This window comes from Orycteropus afer, unplaced genomic scaffold (assembly GCF_000298275.1).
Source record: "Orycteropus afer afer isolate SDZICR_OR568_19922 unplaced genomic scaffold, OryAfe1.0 scaffold00023, whole genome shotgun sequence".
Classification (NCBI taxonomy): domain Eukaryota; kingdom Metazoa; phylum Chordata; class Mammalia; order Tubulidentata; family Orycteropodidae; genus Orycteropus; species Orycteropus afer.
Window position 1 is genome coordinate 5,349,241 of NW_006921610.1, and position 18,090 is coordinate 5,367,330.

Below are 18,090 nucleotides of genomic sequence, written 5' to 3' on the forward strand. Positions count from 1 at the left end.
ATAATAATAAGTTACTTACTTAGTAGTACTTAGTATGGAAGTCTAAGCATTTATGCAAAAAATAAATATATATATATATATATATATCAGTCAAGTTGTAACTGTCATGGTAAAAAAGACTAGGCTTACTGGTCTGATAGAGACTGGTAAAACCTCTGAGACTATGGTCCCTCGTCACCCTTCAGGCCTGGAATTGAAATCACTCCATGGTTTCCAGCTAAAGAATAGACAGGCATATATGGTAAACATTTATGCCAGGTAGGTACACTCCTCAGAACAATCAACTACGGGAGATCAGACGGGCAGTATTTGCACAGTGAGATAGCTCAGAAGGCAAGAATGCATAGGAAAGAGGGACACAGAAAAAGTTAACCACAAGGAGGAAGTGGAATAAGAGGTGTTACATTATGGGTACTGCAATCAATGTCATGAAACAAAAGGTGCATGAACTGTTGCCAGAACTAGTAGTTTGTAAATATGACCTAGAGGGAAAGATGTGAAAGGGCTCTGGTCAATTTTCATTCCACATCAGGTATGTATGGTGCAGTGAGTTACTTGGTATGGCTCTCCTAGCTATGGTCTTTGTGCCACCTACCAGATTACTGGGTGGCACTATGCAAATACAAAGTGCTTGTGGTTTACCAAGGGGATTGTATAGCTGGTTAGTAATGTAAACAACAACAAACACAATGTAAATAAGGTACGTGGCACTCTTGTGGGGGTGGGACCATGCAAATAAGGTGTATGGAACCCTAATGTAAGGATTGGTCAGTTTTATCATCTCACAAGGCTTAAAATGAGATCTCCTAGAGGCAGAAGGGGGGGATCTTATTGCCGTCAAGAGAAAAGAGCCGGAGATGGAATGAAACATGTCCTTAGACCCAAGATTTTTGCCCTCGATCTCCTTGGCAGAGATGACCTGAGACAACCTGTAAGATGACCAGCAGAGAGATGGTGGTAGCAGAACCAAGAGGCATAAGATAAATTTGTGGGGTCACCAGCCCATGGAGTGAGAAACCTGAGTGCCTTTAGGCAGTAGGCTTGCTTCTGGAGTGGGGTGCATCTAGGTGCCCCTATTGGCAGAGATAAAAGAGCTTTGTAATTTACTCAAGAAGGGTAGAGGCAGGCCAAGAGGCCAAGGGCCAGAGAGGTGTGCCTGAGGGCATAGCAGAGGGGAGGCTGCCCTGATTGAAGAATTGTATCCTAAGCATTCCTGAACCTGAATTTTAACCTGTTATTCCCCTAATAAACTCCATGATCATGAGTATTGTCTGTGAGTTCTGTGTGGCCACTGCAATGAGTTATCAAACCCAGCAAAGAAGTAGAGAGTGCAGTGGGAGGGATGACTTAGTGTAAAAATTGGTAAAAAGGTTAGAGGGTGGCTGCATGTCTGACCTCATAGGAATCAGCTTTGGGCTGTTGGTATTGATCATTCTCTCTCCTCCTTGTGAAGTTAGAGGAGGTCAGAGGAAAATGCCCCCTTCGCGCCCTTTTCCCATCTCGTAAGTGAATAGTGTCTAGAAAAAGGGTTGTGGTTGTTGTTTGCCATTAAGTCAGTCAAGACTCCTGGTGATCCCATGTGTGCAGAGTAGATGTGCTCCATAAGGTTTTCAAGGCCGTGAACTTTCAGAAACAGATCACCAGGCCTGTCTTCTGAGGTGCCTCTGGGTGTTCCAAGTGCTAACCTTTTGGCTAGTAGTCAAGCACTTAACCGTTTGCACCACAAATAACCTGTGTGGTGGTGGTGGGCATGATGAAACTTCTGAAAATATTTTTCTTTATATCAGTTACAGACTTTTCCCAGCAATAACCTATTTTAAAATAGCTCTTTTAAAAAAAATTGTACTAGAACTCTTAATGCCATGGAAGTTAAGGAATTACCTCCCCAAGACAGAAAATGGAGAAAGAAAAAGATCAGGGACCAAGTCTGAGCTCTGTGGCCACTTTCTACCTCAATTTCTTCCTTGTTAAAATAAAAATAATCATGCTTCTGCTATTACCTACCTCACAAGACTAGTCTGAGGATAAAATATACAAGATAAACTTAAGAGTTTATGCAAATGTAGGCTATTCATATTGCATAATTAAATATACAATATATAGCTTACATGTGTACATAAATGCATACAGTGTGGTTTTGGAGTGATTTGCTCTGTCCCATAGCCACCTATCTTTGTTGTATATTTCATAGTTGCCTACTCAGCTATACCTATTCAGCTCTGTACTTTATAGTACATATAATATATTCCCTCTATTGCTTATTTAGAAAATGACAGATTCACAGAGCTCACTGGGTCTCTGAGAACTGTTAAATGATTGAAAGTATTCTTATATAAAGACCGTCAACATCATTTAATACATTCAGAAGCTGAAATGAGCAAGTTTGCTTCCAAAATATTTCATGACCCTATTCTTTCTTCAGTCAGCTCCAACTTGGTGATATTGATTAATAAGTTGCTTTATTTTTATTTTATTTTTGACACTGTTATAAGTTTTTCATTCCAATTGTTTTTCAGTGAACTATTATCCTAATGCTAGTTCAGGCAGTCCCCTGTCTCCTTTAGGTTAACCACATCCTAAACAATCAGCATACCACTAAATTCAAAAGCAAGCTAAATACATTTGAATTGGGGAAAGGCCAGTCTCCCAGGATTCTGTAAATACTCTCAGAGTAAAAAATATTCAGCCTCCCTGAGAAAAGAAAAGTAGCGTATAAAAATGGTAAGTTAAGATGGCATTCTTGTAACAGGGCAATGAAATATTGTAAGAATGCTTCCATCAGCACTTCTCCATCTCCCTAGTCTTTAACCTGTGGAAATGGTGAGAACCAGAGCTCGAGTACCTAAAGTTTATCAAGCAAAAGAAGAATCAGAGAATGTAATTGGAAATAAAAGTTACTCTTGAGAGTAAAAAGAATATTGCCTGTATAGGTATATTAAAGAAAAAGGAAGCAAGACCAAAAGAGAAGGAGGAGAGGATGTATATGTTTTACTAATAATAAGGTACTGGACTAAATATGCTGAAAATATGTCAGACTGGGTTGCGAGTTATGATGCATTGTAAGCATTTATCCACATTTGTTGGAATCGAAACTAGGTGACAGTTCTAGGCAAAATTCCATAGGTTAGTTATGGATATGAAAAGCTGTTCTTCAATGATTAATATTATTAAATAATAATCTCTACAATGTGCTAGAATTTCACTATACATCTCCTACAAGACTATAAGATAGGATCTCATTTGGATCAGAGATTTACAGAATTTGTTACAGGGTAGAGCCAAATGGGACCTTACCTTTTCAGAAATACCTTAAGGATTGTCTAACACCTTACACCATTTTGTAACATTGTCCTGGAAGAAATATATTCATGAAGAACTTAATCTACTTTTTTCCTCCAAAAACTTGAAGAAAGAATAACTTTTGATGGTAATTACAGTATGTTAATTTTCTCCTTAAAATTCCCTATCTGCACGCAACCATAAGAAAAAATATGAATACAAATATACTATAATGAAAGCTAGCATATAATTGTTTCAACAAACCACAGAATAATAATAAGTTACTTACTTAGTAGTACTTAGTTTGGAAGTCTAAGCATTTATGCAAAAAAAGAAATCAAGGACAGAATTTTATTCTGTCTTCTTTTTGTGATTCTTTCAAAGGGATAATTTTGAAAGTTGGCATACGATAACATCACTTCATTGTTAAAGCTAATTAGCTATGGCTATTTTATAACCTATTTTTTTTTTGGGGGGGGTTGTTTTTTTCTGACTTTGTGGCCAGGAAGTTTCCCTGGCACAGAAAAGACCTGAGTTCTCAATCTCCCCTGCCCACTAATTTTTGGCCATCTGATTTTGGGTAAATTACTGGACCTCTTTAAGTCTCAATGTCCTGGTTTATAAAATGAGTATAATAGCACTTTGTAGAGTTGTGGGGATTAAGTCATAGTGTAGATGAAGAAATACATCTCAATGTCTGGCGGACACTTTATAAATACAAACCAAACCAACCACATTGCCACTGAGTTGATTCCAACTCATAGTGACCCCCACTGGGTTTCCAATGCTGTAAATCTTTACGGAGGCAGACTGCCTCGTCTTTCTTCTGTGGAGCATCTGGTGGGTTTGAACCATTGACCTTTTTTAGTTAACAGCTAAATGCCTTAACCACCACACCACCAAAGCTCCTTTTTATAAATATAGTTATTATTAATAATTATCATTGCCAAAATGAATTATATTTGGAGGAAAATACCATTTCCTTTTTAAAAAGACTTCTTAGTAGCATGTAAATATTCTTACAAAACTTATAAAATAATTCTTTAAACATACCATGAGGATTGTAGCAATAGGCATCCCATCTTTCGCTCCTATTAAGACGGACTCCATAATCAATAATACCAGTTTTTCCAAATCCACAGTTGGGCCCTGGCTTCACGATAGGATATCCAACTCTGCCCTTGGCCATCCATCCAGCAGCACACACATGAAATCCTGCGGAGGGAAGAAAGGCCTATAGGATTAACTTGTAAACTCAGCTGAGGAAAGGTCATTTTAACAAACATGACCCTTTTCAACAATGATAGTTCATCAACTGCCCAAACTCATTTTACATAGGAGGACAACAAATGTTCTCTTTAAAAAAAAAAAAAAAAAAAAAGGGCATGCTGTAAATATAGGTATATATTGTTCATATATAAAATATCACATTTGACTTTTACTAGAAAATTGCATCCTGAAAAAAAAAAGATGCAGATGGACTAGAAATTGTGTATATGAAAACAAACCATCCTGGGGTGATTTACTAGCAGTCCAGGATGTGTGACTTGGGTATTCATCATTCTAATTCCTGCACCTTACAGATGCCTTTGAGTTTATACTAAGTGCAGTCATCTCAGCAGGTTGGGGGGCTTCACAGCATTTCAGAGAACACCTTAAGTTTTTTTCTTTTAAAAATTTTTATTGTGATTTGGGTGACAGTTTACAGAGCAAATTCATTTTCCATACAGCAGTTCATACACATTTTGTTTCATGACATTGACTTCAGTTCCCACAATGTAGCAGTTCTCTTCCCACTTCATCCCTGTGTCCTTCTTTGCTATACATTCCTGTCCCCTGAACTATCTCCCTGTGCAAATACTACCTTTCTGTTCTCCCATGATTGATTGTTCTAAGGAGTGTATGTACTTGATGTAAATATTCACCCTATATGCCTGTCTGTTGTTTGGCTGGAAGCCACAGGAGTAAATTCAGTTCTGGACCTGAAAGGTATCTAGGGGCCATGGTCTCAGGGGTCTCATCAGCTTCTACCAGACCAGGAAACCTGGTCTTTTTTATGAACTTGAGTTTTGTTCCACATTGTTCTCTCAATCTCTCCAGGATCTCCTGTACTGATTCCTTTCCTAGTGGTTGACAGTGGTAGCTGGGCACCATCTAGTTCTTCTGGTCTCATGGTCATATAGGCTGAGGTTCACATGGTCCACTAGTCTCTTGGACTAATTGTTTTTCTATGCACTTTTGGTTTTCTTCATTCTTCTTTGTACTGGATGAGGAGAGATCCATTGTTATATCTAAATGGCTGCTTGTAAACTTTTAATACCCCAGTTGCTACTCACCAAAGTAGAATGTAGAACAGTATTTTTTGAACACCTTTAGTTCTGTGTTGAATAATATATAATAATAGCATAAGCCTTGCCTGGTACTTTCCTGTCAGCAAAAGTATTTCTTCAGTAGAGAAGAGAATTTCTTATGGGGGTGGCCATAGGGGTTCTCTTAAAAGTCCAGGAAGGGGTATTACTACCAGTTACTGTTGAGCCAACTCTGGTTCATGACAACCTCCTGTATGTCAGAGTAGAACTGTACTCCATAGAGTTCTCAAAGGCTGATTATTTTTCAGAAGTAGATTGCCAGGCCTTTATCCCAAGGCACCTCTGGGTGGACTTTTGGTTAGCAGTTGAGGTGTTGTTTGTACCACCCAGGGATCCCAAAGAAGCAAATAGCACCAGTTAATTACTGGATTTTTCACCAGGTCTCCTGACATCACCTTCCCAGTTTCTTTTTCCTGCCATCTTACAAACTGCTTATCCTCCTTTTCCTCATAGCTTTTGTTCATAACATACAAATACATTTTGCTTTTTAATTTTTTTTAATGGAAAAAAGAAAGCCAATAAATTCAATACTTCTCCTATTCAGTAAATTTTCTTGTAAGACTCAACATAACTGTATAATTCATACTCAGAATCAAGAAGAGGAAGAACCATGTTGAAAATGAATAGCAATGATTTTTAAATTAATAAAGAAATTAAATGATGCTGAGATAATGAGGTTTTTATTTTCTTATGACTTTTCTTTCTTTCTTTAGCTCACTACGGGTTATGTAAGTTGCTACTACTAGGAACTTTCTACCAGCTCTATGCAGAGAGAACCAGAACAGCAAGAGAGCCAAGGTATCATGGATGTGGCTTAGAGAACTATCAGAAGAGGCTGGAGAAAAAAATTTATTAAAGGGTTAAAGGAAAGGTGGATTTATTGCCCCCCCAAGGTTGAGAGAGTATAAAAATCACTGTCAAATTACATACCAATTTTCCTGGCTGCCTCTAGCTGCTTGTAGGTGGCAAGGCGCCCACCTTCGTATTCACACACTGCCTTGGCTTCTGAGTAGGTGAGCCTGTATTTGCCAGACCGTGCTTCTCTGTGATATACTCCCGCTGCTTGCTCTGTGAAATCATAAAACATCATGAACTCACTATTATCCATTTTTGCAAAACAGAGGGAAATTTTGTGGCCTCAGCTGGAAAATTGCATCAGCTATTGTTGCTGCCAAAGAATTTCCCTAGGACATCCGCCTTGGGGAGCTACGTTTTCATTGTTAGAAAGCTTTGGAAAAAAGTATGAATGGGGAATTTTAGGGGAATTTGGGGGCATAGACCGAAAATTGAGGCTGAATTATGTTTCTGAACTGATAGCGTGAAAGAAAAAGTTTTAATACAACTTTGTCATTCTATATTATTCAAAGGTGATAAAGACTTCACTCTCTTTTGGCTTTAAGTCATATAAAAACTTTTCTAGATAAGTGAGAGAGAAAAAAAGGAGATGAAAGAAATAGAAACCAGTGAAAATTGATCCATCATGTAGACTCACAGTGATGGAGAAAAATAAACCAACATAACCATTTGAGGGAAATGACTAAAGCAGTATAATTGAGAATTTAGTAAACAAATAAAAACTGAGAAGAAGAAATCCAAAGCAAACAAATACTGCATTGAAGAAAATAAAAATAGATTCAAATACAGCGGAGAAATAACTGGACACTAACTACCAATTCCTAAATTCTTGATCTGATCTGTCTTTTTTAGTTCACATGTTGTTCCCAACATATTTTAGGCAGTGTTAAGTCATATATGAGTTGCCTTCCAGTAGATCACTGTTTAATTCATTGTTTTGAGTTTGGAATGCCTTTTGCCATAGAAACAGTATGAAGATTCCCAGGACAATAATTGCAATTTTAGCTCTAATAGTTTTATGTAGTCTGCCAGATTATAGTTAAATCTTTGTATCCTGACCTGTGCAGTCAGCTACCCTACGGACATTTCTAATGAGAAGATACATTCCTTGGCATGCAGCATAACATGAATCCAGCAATATTAAGAATATAGGGATCAAGGCAGGAGATCCTGGATAGAGTGGGAGAAAAATGTGGGACAAAACTCAAAATCATAAAGACCAGGATTACTGATTTGAGAGAGGCTGGTGAAATCCCCAAGACTATGGTCCATAGTCACCCTTTGGACTTGGAATTGAACTCATTCCCATGGCTTCCAGCCAGACAATAGACAGGCATATAAGGTGAACAATTTACATCAGGTAGGTATGTTTTTTTTTTTTTTTTTTAATGGAACGCTTCTCAAATTTGCATGTCATCTTTGCAGAGGGGCTACGTGAATCTTCTCTGTATTGTTTCAATTTTAGTATATGTGCTGCAGAAGTGAGCACTAGGTACACTCCTTAGAACAGTCAATCATGGAAGATCAGAAGGGCAGTATTTGGGACACGGAAAGGTACCCACAGGGAGGAAGTGGGAAGAGAGTGTTATATTAAGGGGATTGCCATTAATGTCATGAAACAAAATGTGTATTAACTGCTGCTTAGAAAATGAATTGGCTGTGTAAACTTTCACCCAAATCACAATAGAAAAAAATATATATGTATATATTTCCTTGTTTTCCTTCCCAAGCTGAAGCTGATGCTGCCACATTTTAATGGGGGATGGTGTTGGGCACTTTTTCCTGTTTATCCAAAGGATCCTGCTCTTATACCTTATTTGATAAAGGTCCATTACTCATAAGCATAGGACCTTAGTCAACTTGAGGCTCATGGGTCAGGGAACACCAAGAACATCAAATCATAACCAGTCAAGGTATTTCCCCCCTTTGAATCACCTAATACCCAAGTGTCCTTAAAGTGCTAAAGCCTCATTAACTTTCATAGTTCCTAGTTTTGTTGTTTTGAGAAAGTATCATGAAGTTTTTTACCAAGCACTGTTAATCAAGTCCTGCCTTCAAGGAACTTGGACATTAGTGAACAACATAAGTACTTGTATCTTTGAGAGGAATACTAGGGCTTTTAACGGAGAAAGAAACCTAAAGTCAGCTGCCTTCACATTGATTCCCATTCATTGTGACCCTATGTGTGTCAGAGTAGACCTGGGTACCATAAGCTTTTCAATGGCTGATTTTTGTGGAATATTAATGTTCTTTATTGGTATTAATAAAGATTACCAGTTTTTTTTCTTAAGGAACCTCTGGGTAGGCTTGAACTGCCAACGTTTTGGTTAGTAGCCTAGCATGTTAACTGTTTGCACCACTCAAGATGTGCTTTACATACTTATATGATGTAATAGAGATTGTTGTTAGTTATTAAGAACATTAAAATTGTATCTATTCTGTAAGAATAATAGCTTTAAAAGATCTTACCTTGAAAAAATAGTTTTGTGGGAATTATTTTAATGTGTGCCAAAGTTTCTCAAACTATGATTTCCTCAGTAATTTATTCTAAAATTGAAGTATGATGTCTGCAGGAAAAAAAAAAAAACCTAACAGATTTTAAAATAATTTTTCTTTAACTTTTGGTACCTGCTGAAATGTCTAATAATTTGATAGCAACTGAAATAGCTAAATTTATGTTATAATATTTAATTTAATTTACTATATAATATTAATATTCCACATTGTTTGTCAGAGTATTAACCTTGCAAGTCTTGCCTTTTGAACAGCTGAGAACTCTTGTATATATTTGACAATTTTAAATAAGGCATTTATTTTAAAGTATCCCTCAATTCAGAATTTTAAACTATTGAGATGGGCCTTTCTACAATGAATCCGAATTTTAAAAGCCTTATCACTCAGAAGAAAGAATATTAATTTTTTGAGTCTGTAGTCATTAAAATGGAAAATCTGTTGAACCAATCCTTTTTTTCCTTTTGGCAAGTAGCCACAGAATCCTGTTGGATCACATTTTTTGTCCTGGTTCTACCATGGATGAATTGCATGACCTCGCACAAATAAATCACTGCCTGAGTCTCACTCAGTTTCTTCCTCTATCAAATGGAAATATTGATAGTTATTTTAGTATTATTATTCTTTTTGGAAATAAAACATTAAAACTGATAAGCATAACTTCTGGATCTTACAGGAACTCAGATATTTTATATTACTTTTCAAAATTTCTCCTCTCCTTTTTCAGATTCACTGAAAAGAATCATTTATTGGAGCATTTTCAATTTTCATAATCAATTTTTACTAGTTGAAATCTCTTGTCCTTAAGATTTTTTTTTTTTTTTTAAATTACTATTAAGAATGTAGGAGCTCTGGTAGCATAGTGCCTAAGGCACTTGACTGCTAACCAGAAGGCTGGCTGTTCAAATCCACCAGCCACTCCTCGGAAGGAAGAAGGGGCAATCTACTTCTGTAGTGATACTGTTTCAGAAACCCAAGGAGGGGTCGCTGTGAGTTGGGTCCCACTCAACAGCACATAACAACAACAACATTAAGAATTTAGAGGATTGTTGTTGTTATGTGCCGTCAAGTCAAACCTGACTCATAGTGACCCCTCCTAGGGTTTCCGAGGCAGTATCACTACGGAAGTAGGATTGCCCAACCTTCCTTCCGAGGAGTGGCTGGTGGGTTTGAACCGCCAGCTGTCTGGTTAGCAGGCAAGTGTCTTAGCCACTATGCTACCAGAGCTCCTTTAGAGGATACTGCATTTAAAATAAACTTTAGAGATGCTCTACTTAACCCTCTCATTTTACCAGTGAGGAAATGAAGACCTAGAGAGTTTAAAGTGATTTATTCTTGGGAGTTACTAGCATATTTTTGACTTCTAATCTCACTTTCTTTCCCCCCTAAATAGTGTCTAATATTATATTGATCCAACCAACTGTAAATCATTTGTGCTGGGTTGACTAGCCAATTATTTGTTCCAGATTGAAGCAATTTGAAGTTATCCCAAGCCTCAGATTTGCAGCATACCATTAACAAAGAGGGAGCTCTAGTGGTGAAGTGCCTAAGGCAATTTGACTGCTAACCAGAAGGCTAGTGGTTCAAACCCACCAGCAACTCCTCAGAAGAAAGACTGGGTAATTTACTTTGGTAGAGATACCACCTTGGAAACCTAAGGAGGGGTCACTATAAGCCAGAATCGACTCGGTGGCAGCAAGTTTTTTTTTTTTTTTTGGTGTTAACAAAGGTAAAGGAGATCTGGTGGTGTAGTGGTTAAAGAGTTTGGCTGTTAACCAAAAACTTGGCTGTTCAAACCCATCAGCCACTCCATGTAAAGATATACAGTCTTGAAAACCCAACGGGGTCACTATGAGTCAGAATCAACTTGATGACAGTGAATTTGGTTTCATTAACAAAGATTGGGATTACTCCTCTGTATCTCTTGGTAGAACTTCTAAAGCCCTGCTATATATACACATACACATACATACATACGTACATTCATACATATACATAAAATCGTCCTTCCGAGGACTGGCTGGTGGGTTTGAACTGCCAGCCATCTGGTTAGCAGTCAAATGCCTTAGGCACTCCATTACCAGAGTGCTCTCTCTCTCTCTCTCTCTCTCTCTCTACATACATACATGCTTACATATAGGAAGGAAGATTGAGCAATCTCCTTCCATAAGGATACTGCCTCAGAAACACAAGAAAGGGTCACTATGAGATGAATCGACTCGACAACAGTGAATTTGTACACACACACACACACGTGTGTGTGTGTGTGTGTATATATATATATATATTTAATCTACAACATCGCTTAAGAAGAAAAACAAGCTACAGTAACTCCAAATTACTTGCTTAGAGTTTGACAGCATTTCAAAGTTTATCCATGTGGGTTTAATTCATACTAGCATTATGCCATTTTTTCCATTTCTGACAAATATGTATATATTTCCTAAGCTTGATGATGTACAATGAAAATAAACAAAGAGATTTGCTCATTCCTGTAGGAAATCCCAGAACCTTTCTTGGCCAAATGAATCACACTGTTCAGCATGAAACTAGTTCACTGGCTCAAGCTGAAAAAAGGCAGCATAGCTGTGCATTATAAATCGGGCTTTTTAATGAAATCCGCATGGCTGCAGTTATTACCAGAGAGGAACATGCTGAAAGGGAACTCTTCTCTAACTGTGTGCTGCTTACCAAGCATAAAACCAAGATCAGGTTAATTTTTGCTTTCTCTTTATTTCTTCACCTTACGCAAGAAATTCTCAATTTTCTGCTCAAGCAATTCAAACATTTTCTAGTATTAAACACAGAAATAGGCACAGAACAATATTAATTTGTTTGTATCATGAGAATTAAAGCATTGTTTCAAGTACTATGAGAGATGTTTTTGAGTTTTCTTTGTTTTGCGTTTTCTAGTCTATTGTTTATCTTCAGTTTGGCCTATGCCATAATTGCATTTAATGAAACAAAACAAAAACTTTCTTTGTCTAACAAAAGGGTTAGAAGAGTATTTATATGGATAAAAGGGGAAATAAAGAAATGCCAAGTGGTAAGAATGCATTCAGAAATATAAACCATTTTCATTTTTCTCTGTATTGCAAGCTAACTGTCAAAATGGTCAAGATGTTGATAAAACCAAGGTATATTCAATAGGTCAAAGCACATGAAACAGTGATTATAAAATTTTTATATATTCCCATTTACCTGTTACAATTCTGAGATCTGACTGTAAATGCACTTAAATAAAAACAAGACAGTATATTGGTAGTTTTATTGTTTTTTGACAAAGGAACACCCTCCCACTACATTCCCACCTCTGCTTTGAAAAATTTTAAATATATTTTCACATGGAATACAAATATTAACCACTATTTTCTACTAAGCAATTAACTTTTTTAAAAAGCTATTTTTAAATTTTAGACAGTGGGAACACTTTTTAAAAAAGAAGATATGCATTGCAATGGAGACCTTTCATGAGCATTTTCTTGGAAAACATCAGCTTTGAACAGAACAGAAAAATTTACTGCTTTGATTCCCTTCTTTATGATCTGAAAGAAATATCATTCCCAATAAGAAAATTATGAGTGAAATTCCTTACCAAGCCATATGGAGTTGTGAAAAATTCCATTCTTGAATCCCCATCCGTGAGCCTCTTCGCATAGTAAGACAAGTAAGTAAATGAAGATGACCATAGCGTCGGTTGTAGAGCAGTTAACAGCCTGTCAGGGGCTGTACAGGATAAAGTCTCAGAGTAGTGGTTGAAATGTGACTAAAACATCTGGTTTCCACTTCTCTTAAATAGTTTCTTCAGCTGTGAGGTCAGCAAGTTCTCGCCAATGACATTTTCTGCTGTAGAGTTACACAATTAACTCAGTGTCTGAAGAAAAGCCTCTGACTCATTTGCATTGGCAAATAAAACTAAGGGTATGAGATGATTATCTACATTTTAAAATTCCCTTACTTAGAAGGGATCCAATTACTCTATCACGAGCACTTCCCTAGTAGGAAGGTTGTGTGACTTGGTGCAGATTTTACAGTAATTCAAAACAAAACTTTAGTAGGAATTTAAAAGAAATTTTCACTGTCTTTTTTGCAGTAAGTCAATTATGGGGTTTGGAGTTAAACACTAATCTAAAGACCCAGGTAATACTACATTAGTTTTCTCTAAGTATTGCCAAGTTTTTTAGAAAATTAAAAACTAAAATATAGTGATAATGGCATGTCTTACGTCCTCTCCAGAGGTGTAGGTCTTATATCTGTATTTGTCCTGTGGTGGGTCTGTTGCAGTTCTTGGTTTATTGTGGTCACCAAGTAAATACAATAGCATCTATAACAGTAGTTCTGTTTCAGAACCTTAGGGCATTCCACTAGTATTAGGGGTATTCTATTATAATACATATTTACCCAGGCTACACCATTCCTCTGTAAGTTTGTCGTACTATAGTGGCTTGAGTGTTGCTGTGATGTTGGAAGCTATGCCACCGGTATTTCAAATAGCATTAGGGTCACTCAGGATGGATAGTTTTCAGCAGAGTTTCCAGAATAAGACAGAGAAGGAAGAAGGACATGGCAGTCCACTTCTGAAAAAAATTGGCCACTGAAAACCTTATGAATAGCAGTGAGACACTGTCTGAGATAGTACTGGAAAACTTTATGGATAGTAGTGAAACATTGTCTGATAAAGTGCCAGATGATGAGCCCCTCAGGTTGGAAGGCACTCCAAATATGTCTAGGGAAGAGCTGCCTCCTCAAAATAGAGTCGACTTTAATGATGTGGATGGAGTAAAGCTTTCAGGACCTTCATTTGCTGATGTGGCATGACTCAAATGAGAAGAAGCAGCAGCAAATATTCATTAATAATTGAAACAAGGAATGTATGAACTATGAATCTAGGAAAACTGGAAGTTGTGAAAAATGAAACGGAACATATAAAGATCACTATCCTAGGCATTAGTGAGCTAAATGATCTGGCATTGGCTGTTTTGACCTGGACAATCTTAAGGTCTATTATGCTGGCAATGACAGAAGAGGAATGGTATCATATTCATTGTCAAAAAAAAAAAAAAACAATTTAAAATCTATCCTGCAGTCCAATGCTGTCAGGACAGGATAATATCCATATACCAATAAGGAAGACAAGTTAATACAACTATTATTCAAATTAATGCACCAACCACGAAAGACAAAGATGGAAAAATGGAGTTTTTTTTTTTTTTTTTTTTAACCAGTTTCTGCAGTCTGAAATTGACCAAACACATAATCAAGATGTTTTAATAATTATTAGTGATTGGAATGTGAAAATTGGAGAGAAATAAGAAGCATTGGTAGTTGGAAAATATGCCCTTGGTGATAGAAATAACATGGAAGATCACATGGTAGACCAAATGACTTATTCGTAGCAAATTTTTTTTTCAACAACATAAATGGTGACTAGACATATGGACCTTGCCAGATGGAATACACAGGAACTAAATTGACTACATCTGTGGAAAGAGGTGATGGAGAAGCTCAGTATCATCAGTCACAACAAGGCAAGGAGCTGACAGTGGAACAGACCATCAGGTGTTCATATACAAGTTCAAAGTGAAGCTGAAGAAAATTAAAACAAGTTCACAAGAGCCAAAATACGATCTCAAGTATATCCCACCTGAATTTAGAGATCCTCTAAAGAATAGATTTGCCACACTAAACCAATGACCAAAGACCAGATGAGTTGTGAGATGACATCAAGAACTTCATATATGAAGAAATCAAAGGTGATTAGGAAGACAGAAATGGGAAAAAAAGACCAAAAGTTTCAGAAATGACTCTGAAACTTGCTCTTGAACAGAGAATAGCCAAAGTGAATGGAAGAAATGATAAAATAGAAGATTTCAAAGGGTGGCTTGGGAGGACAAAGTAAAGTATTACAATGAACTGTCCTGGGGTTAGAAATGGGAGCTCGGGTGGCATAGCACCTAAAGGGTTTGACTGCTAACCAGAAGGCTGGCAGTTCAAACCCCCCAGCCACTCCTCGGAAGGAGGTTGGGCAATCTACTTCTGTAGTGATACTGCCTTAGAAACCCAAAGAGGGGTCGCTATGAGTTGGATCCGGCTCCACAAAAATGGTTGTGTTTGTGTTTTTTGGAGTTAGAAAGACCCGGAGTTAGAAAATCAAAAGGAAAAAACATGCTCGGCATTTTCTCAAGCTGAAAGAATTGAAGTAAAAATTCAAGTCTCGAGTTGCAACACTGTTCTGTTCTGTGGGGAAAATATTGAACAATGCAGGAAGCCATCAAAAGAAGATGGAAGGAATACAGAAACACTGTACCAAAAAGAGTTGGTCAATGTTCAACCGTTTCAGGAGGCAGCATATGATCAAGAACTGATGGTACTGAAGGAAGAAGTCCAAACTGCACTGAAGGAATTGATGAAAAACAAGGCTCCAGGAATTGATGGAATACCCACTGAGATGTTTGAAAAACAGATGGAGCATTGGAAGCACTCATTTGTTAATGCCAAGAAATTTGGAAGTCAGCTTCCTGGCCAACCGACTGGAAGAGATCCATATTTGTGCCCATTCCAAAGAAAGATAATCCAACAGAATGTGGAAATTATTGAACAATATCATCAATATTACACACAAGTAAAATTTTGCTCGAAATAACTTAAAAGCAGTTGCTGCAGTATATTGGTAGGGAACTTCCAGAAACTCAAGCCAGATTCAGAAGAGGACATGGAAGGAAGATTGTAACTGCTGATGTCAGATGGATTTTAGCTGAAAGCAAATACCGGAATGATATTTACCTGTGTTTTATTGACAGTGCAAAGGCATTCCACTGTGTGGATCATAACAAATTATGGATCACATTGGGAAAAATGGGGAATTCTGGAACACTTAATTGTGCTCATGAGGACCCTGTATATATACCTAAAATTAGTCATTCAAAGAGAGTGAGAGGATCAGGCATGGTTTAAAATCAGGAAAGTTGTGCAACAGGGGTATATCTTTTCATCATATTTATTTAATCTGTATGCTGACCAAATAATCCATGAAGCTGGACTATATGAAAAAGAACATGGCATCAGAATTGGAAGAAGACTCATTAACAGCCTGCAAGATGCAGATGACACAGCTTTGCTTGCTGAAAGTGAAGATGACTTGAAGCACTTACTGGTGAAGATTAATGACTACAGCCTTCTGTATGGATTACACACCAACATAAAGAAAACAAAAATTCTCACAAGTTGCCAATAAGCAATATCATCATAAATGGAGAAAAGATTGAAGTTGCTAGGTATTTCATTTTACTTGGATCCACAATCAACATCCATGGAAGCAGCAGTCAGAGATGATCAGATGAAGTATTCCACTGGGCAAATCTGCTGCAAAAGACCTCTTGCAAGTGTTAAAGAACAAAGATGTCACTTTGAACACAAAGGTGTATCTGACCTAAGCCATGGTTTTTCAATAGTCTCATATGCATGTGAAAGCTGGACAAGAATATGGAAGACTGAAGGAGAATTCATACATTGGAATTGTGGTATTCATGAGGAATACTGAAAATACTGTCAATTGGCAAAAGAACAAACAAATTGGTCTTGAAAGAAGTACAGGAGGAACGCTGCTTAGAAGTGAGAATGGCCAGACTTCATGTCACATGCTTGGTCATGTTGTCATCCCCTGGAGAAGGATATCATACTTGGTTAAGTAGTTGTTGTTGTTGTTATGTGCTATCGAATTGGACCCGACTCAGCAATCCCTTCTTGACTGCTAACCAGAAGGCTGGCGGTTCAAACCCACCAGCCACTCCTCGGAAGGAAGGTTGGGCAATCCTACTTCCGTAGTGATACTGCCTTGGAAACCCAAGGAGGGGTCGCTATGAGTCGGGGCTGACTCGACGGCAAACAACAACAACATCACTATGGAAGTAGATAGCCTAACCTTCCTTCCTTCCAAGGAGTGGCTGGTGGGTTTGAACCACCAGCCTTCTGGAAAGTAGGGTCAGTGAAAAAGGGCAAGAACCTCAGTGAGATATATTGACACAGTGGCTGCTCAACAGTGAGCTCAAAGATTGTGAGGCTAGGGCAGGATTGGTGTTTCGTTCTGTTGTGCACAGGTTTGCTATGAGGCAGTACCGACTTGATAGCACCAAACACCACCATCGCCACACATTATTGAAGTGTTGTGAGAAAGGTGGGTAGACAATCCCCAGGCCACTTGAATTTTGAAGGAGGAATAAAAGTAATATGCAATAATTGCCATAATAAAGTCAGCATGTCTTCAAATATCCCAAACCTCCCTCGCCTTTTATTAAAGTCTTTGGATAAAATGTCTGGTAATTTTCCCATTGCTGCTAATGCTAGTGGCTTTTCTTGTTGCTGATTAATGAAAAGGAGCTCTGGTGGTATACTGCATAAGGCATTTGGCTGTTAACCAGTAGGTCAGCAGTTCCAACCCACCAGCTGCTCTGTAGAAGGAAGATCTACTTCTGTAAAGGTATACAGCCTCAGAAACCCAATGGGGGTTGCAAAGAGTCAGAATTGACTTGATGGCAGATTAATGGCCAATTTAAGGCACCTTTTCTTTCTCTTTCTTACTGGTCATTCTTTGCTACTTAGCCATTCTCCTCTTATTGCCAAACTGATTCCCGTTTGCTCTCGTTATAGTACTCATTTCTCCCATGCTCTAGTAGTTCCTCCATCAGGTTAAACATCATGTTGGAATCCTTGAAAAAGCCTACTTTCTGGACATGCTGTCATCTGAAGTATGCCTTGAGTCCCTTAGGAATCTTTGCTTTGAACATGACAGATTTGCACTGGTCTCATTTCTCTTTGAAAGAAGTTGTCAGGATGCAAACCAATAGTACAGAATCTACTGGAGGCTCATGAAATTATTGCTGTTAACTCCTTACTGTCAAGTTTGCCAGCTATTCATGGCAACCCTTTGCACAACAAGATTGAATCATTGTGAGCCATAGAGTTTTTTTGGCTGATTTTTCAACAGTAGATCACCATAACTTTCCTAGTTGTCTTAATCAGTGTGTTGGATTGGGTTCTCTAGAGAAACACAAAAACCAGCAAAGTATATATATATATA

At 37.7% G+C, this 18,090-nt stretch overlaps 1 protein-coding gene and 1 non-coding gene across 2 annotated transcripts in view; both read right to left on the minus strand.

The window, feature by feature from the left end:
* The window catches only part of TNFAIP6 (TNF alpha induced protein 6), a 30,121-nt gene extending 17,418 nt beyond the window's left edge, over positions 1–12,703 (minus strand). Inside the window, exons 1-3 of the mRNA XM_007934936.1 lie at positions 12,610–12,703; positions 6,579–6,716; positions 4,333–4,494 (exon numbers count right to left, since the gene is read on the minus strand). Of these exons, the coding sequence (XP_007933127.1) occupies positions 4,333–4,494; positions 6,579–6,716; positions 12,610–12,703 (394 nt within the window). The remainder of the gene's footprint in view (positions 1–4,332; positions 4,495–6,578; positions 6,717–12,609) is intronic.
* LOC122152257 lies at positions 7,886–7,992 on the minus strand. Its single transcript, XR_006164483.1, has one exon. It is a non-coding gene; the product is annotated as a U6 spliceosomal RNA (small nuclear RNA).
* Positions 12,704–18,090: the final 5,387 nt, after the last annotated feature.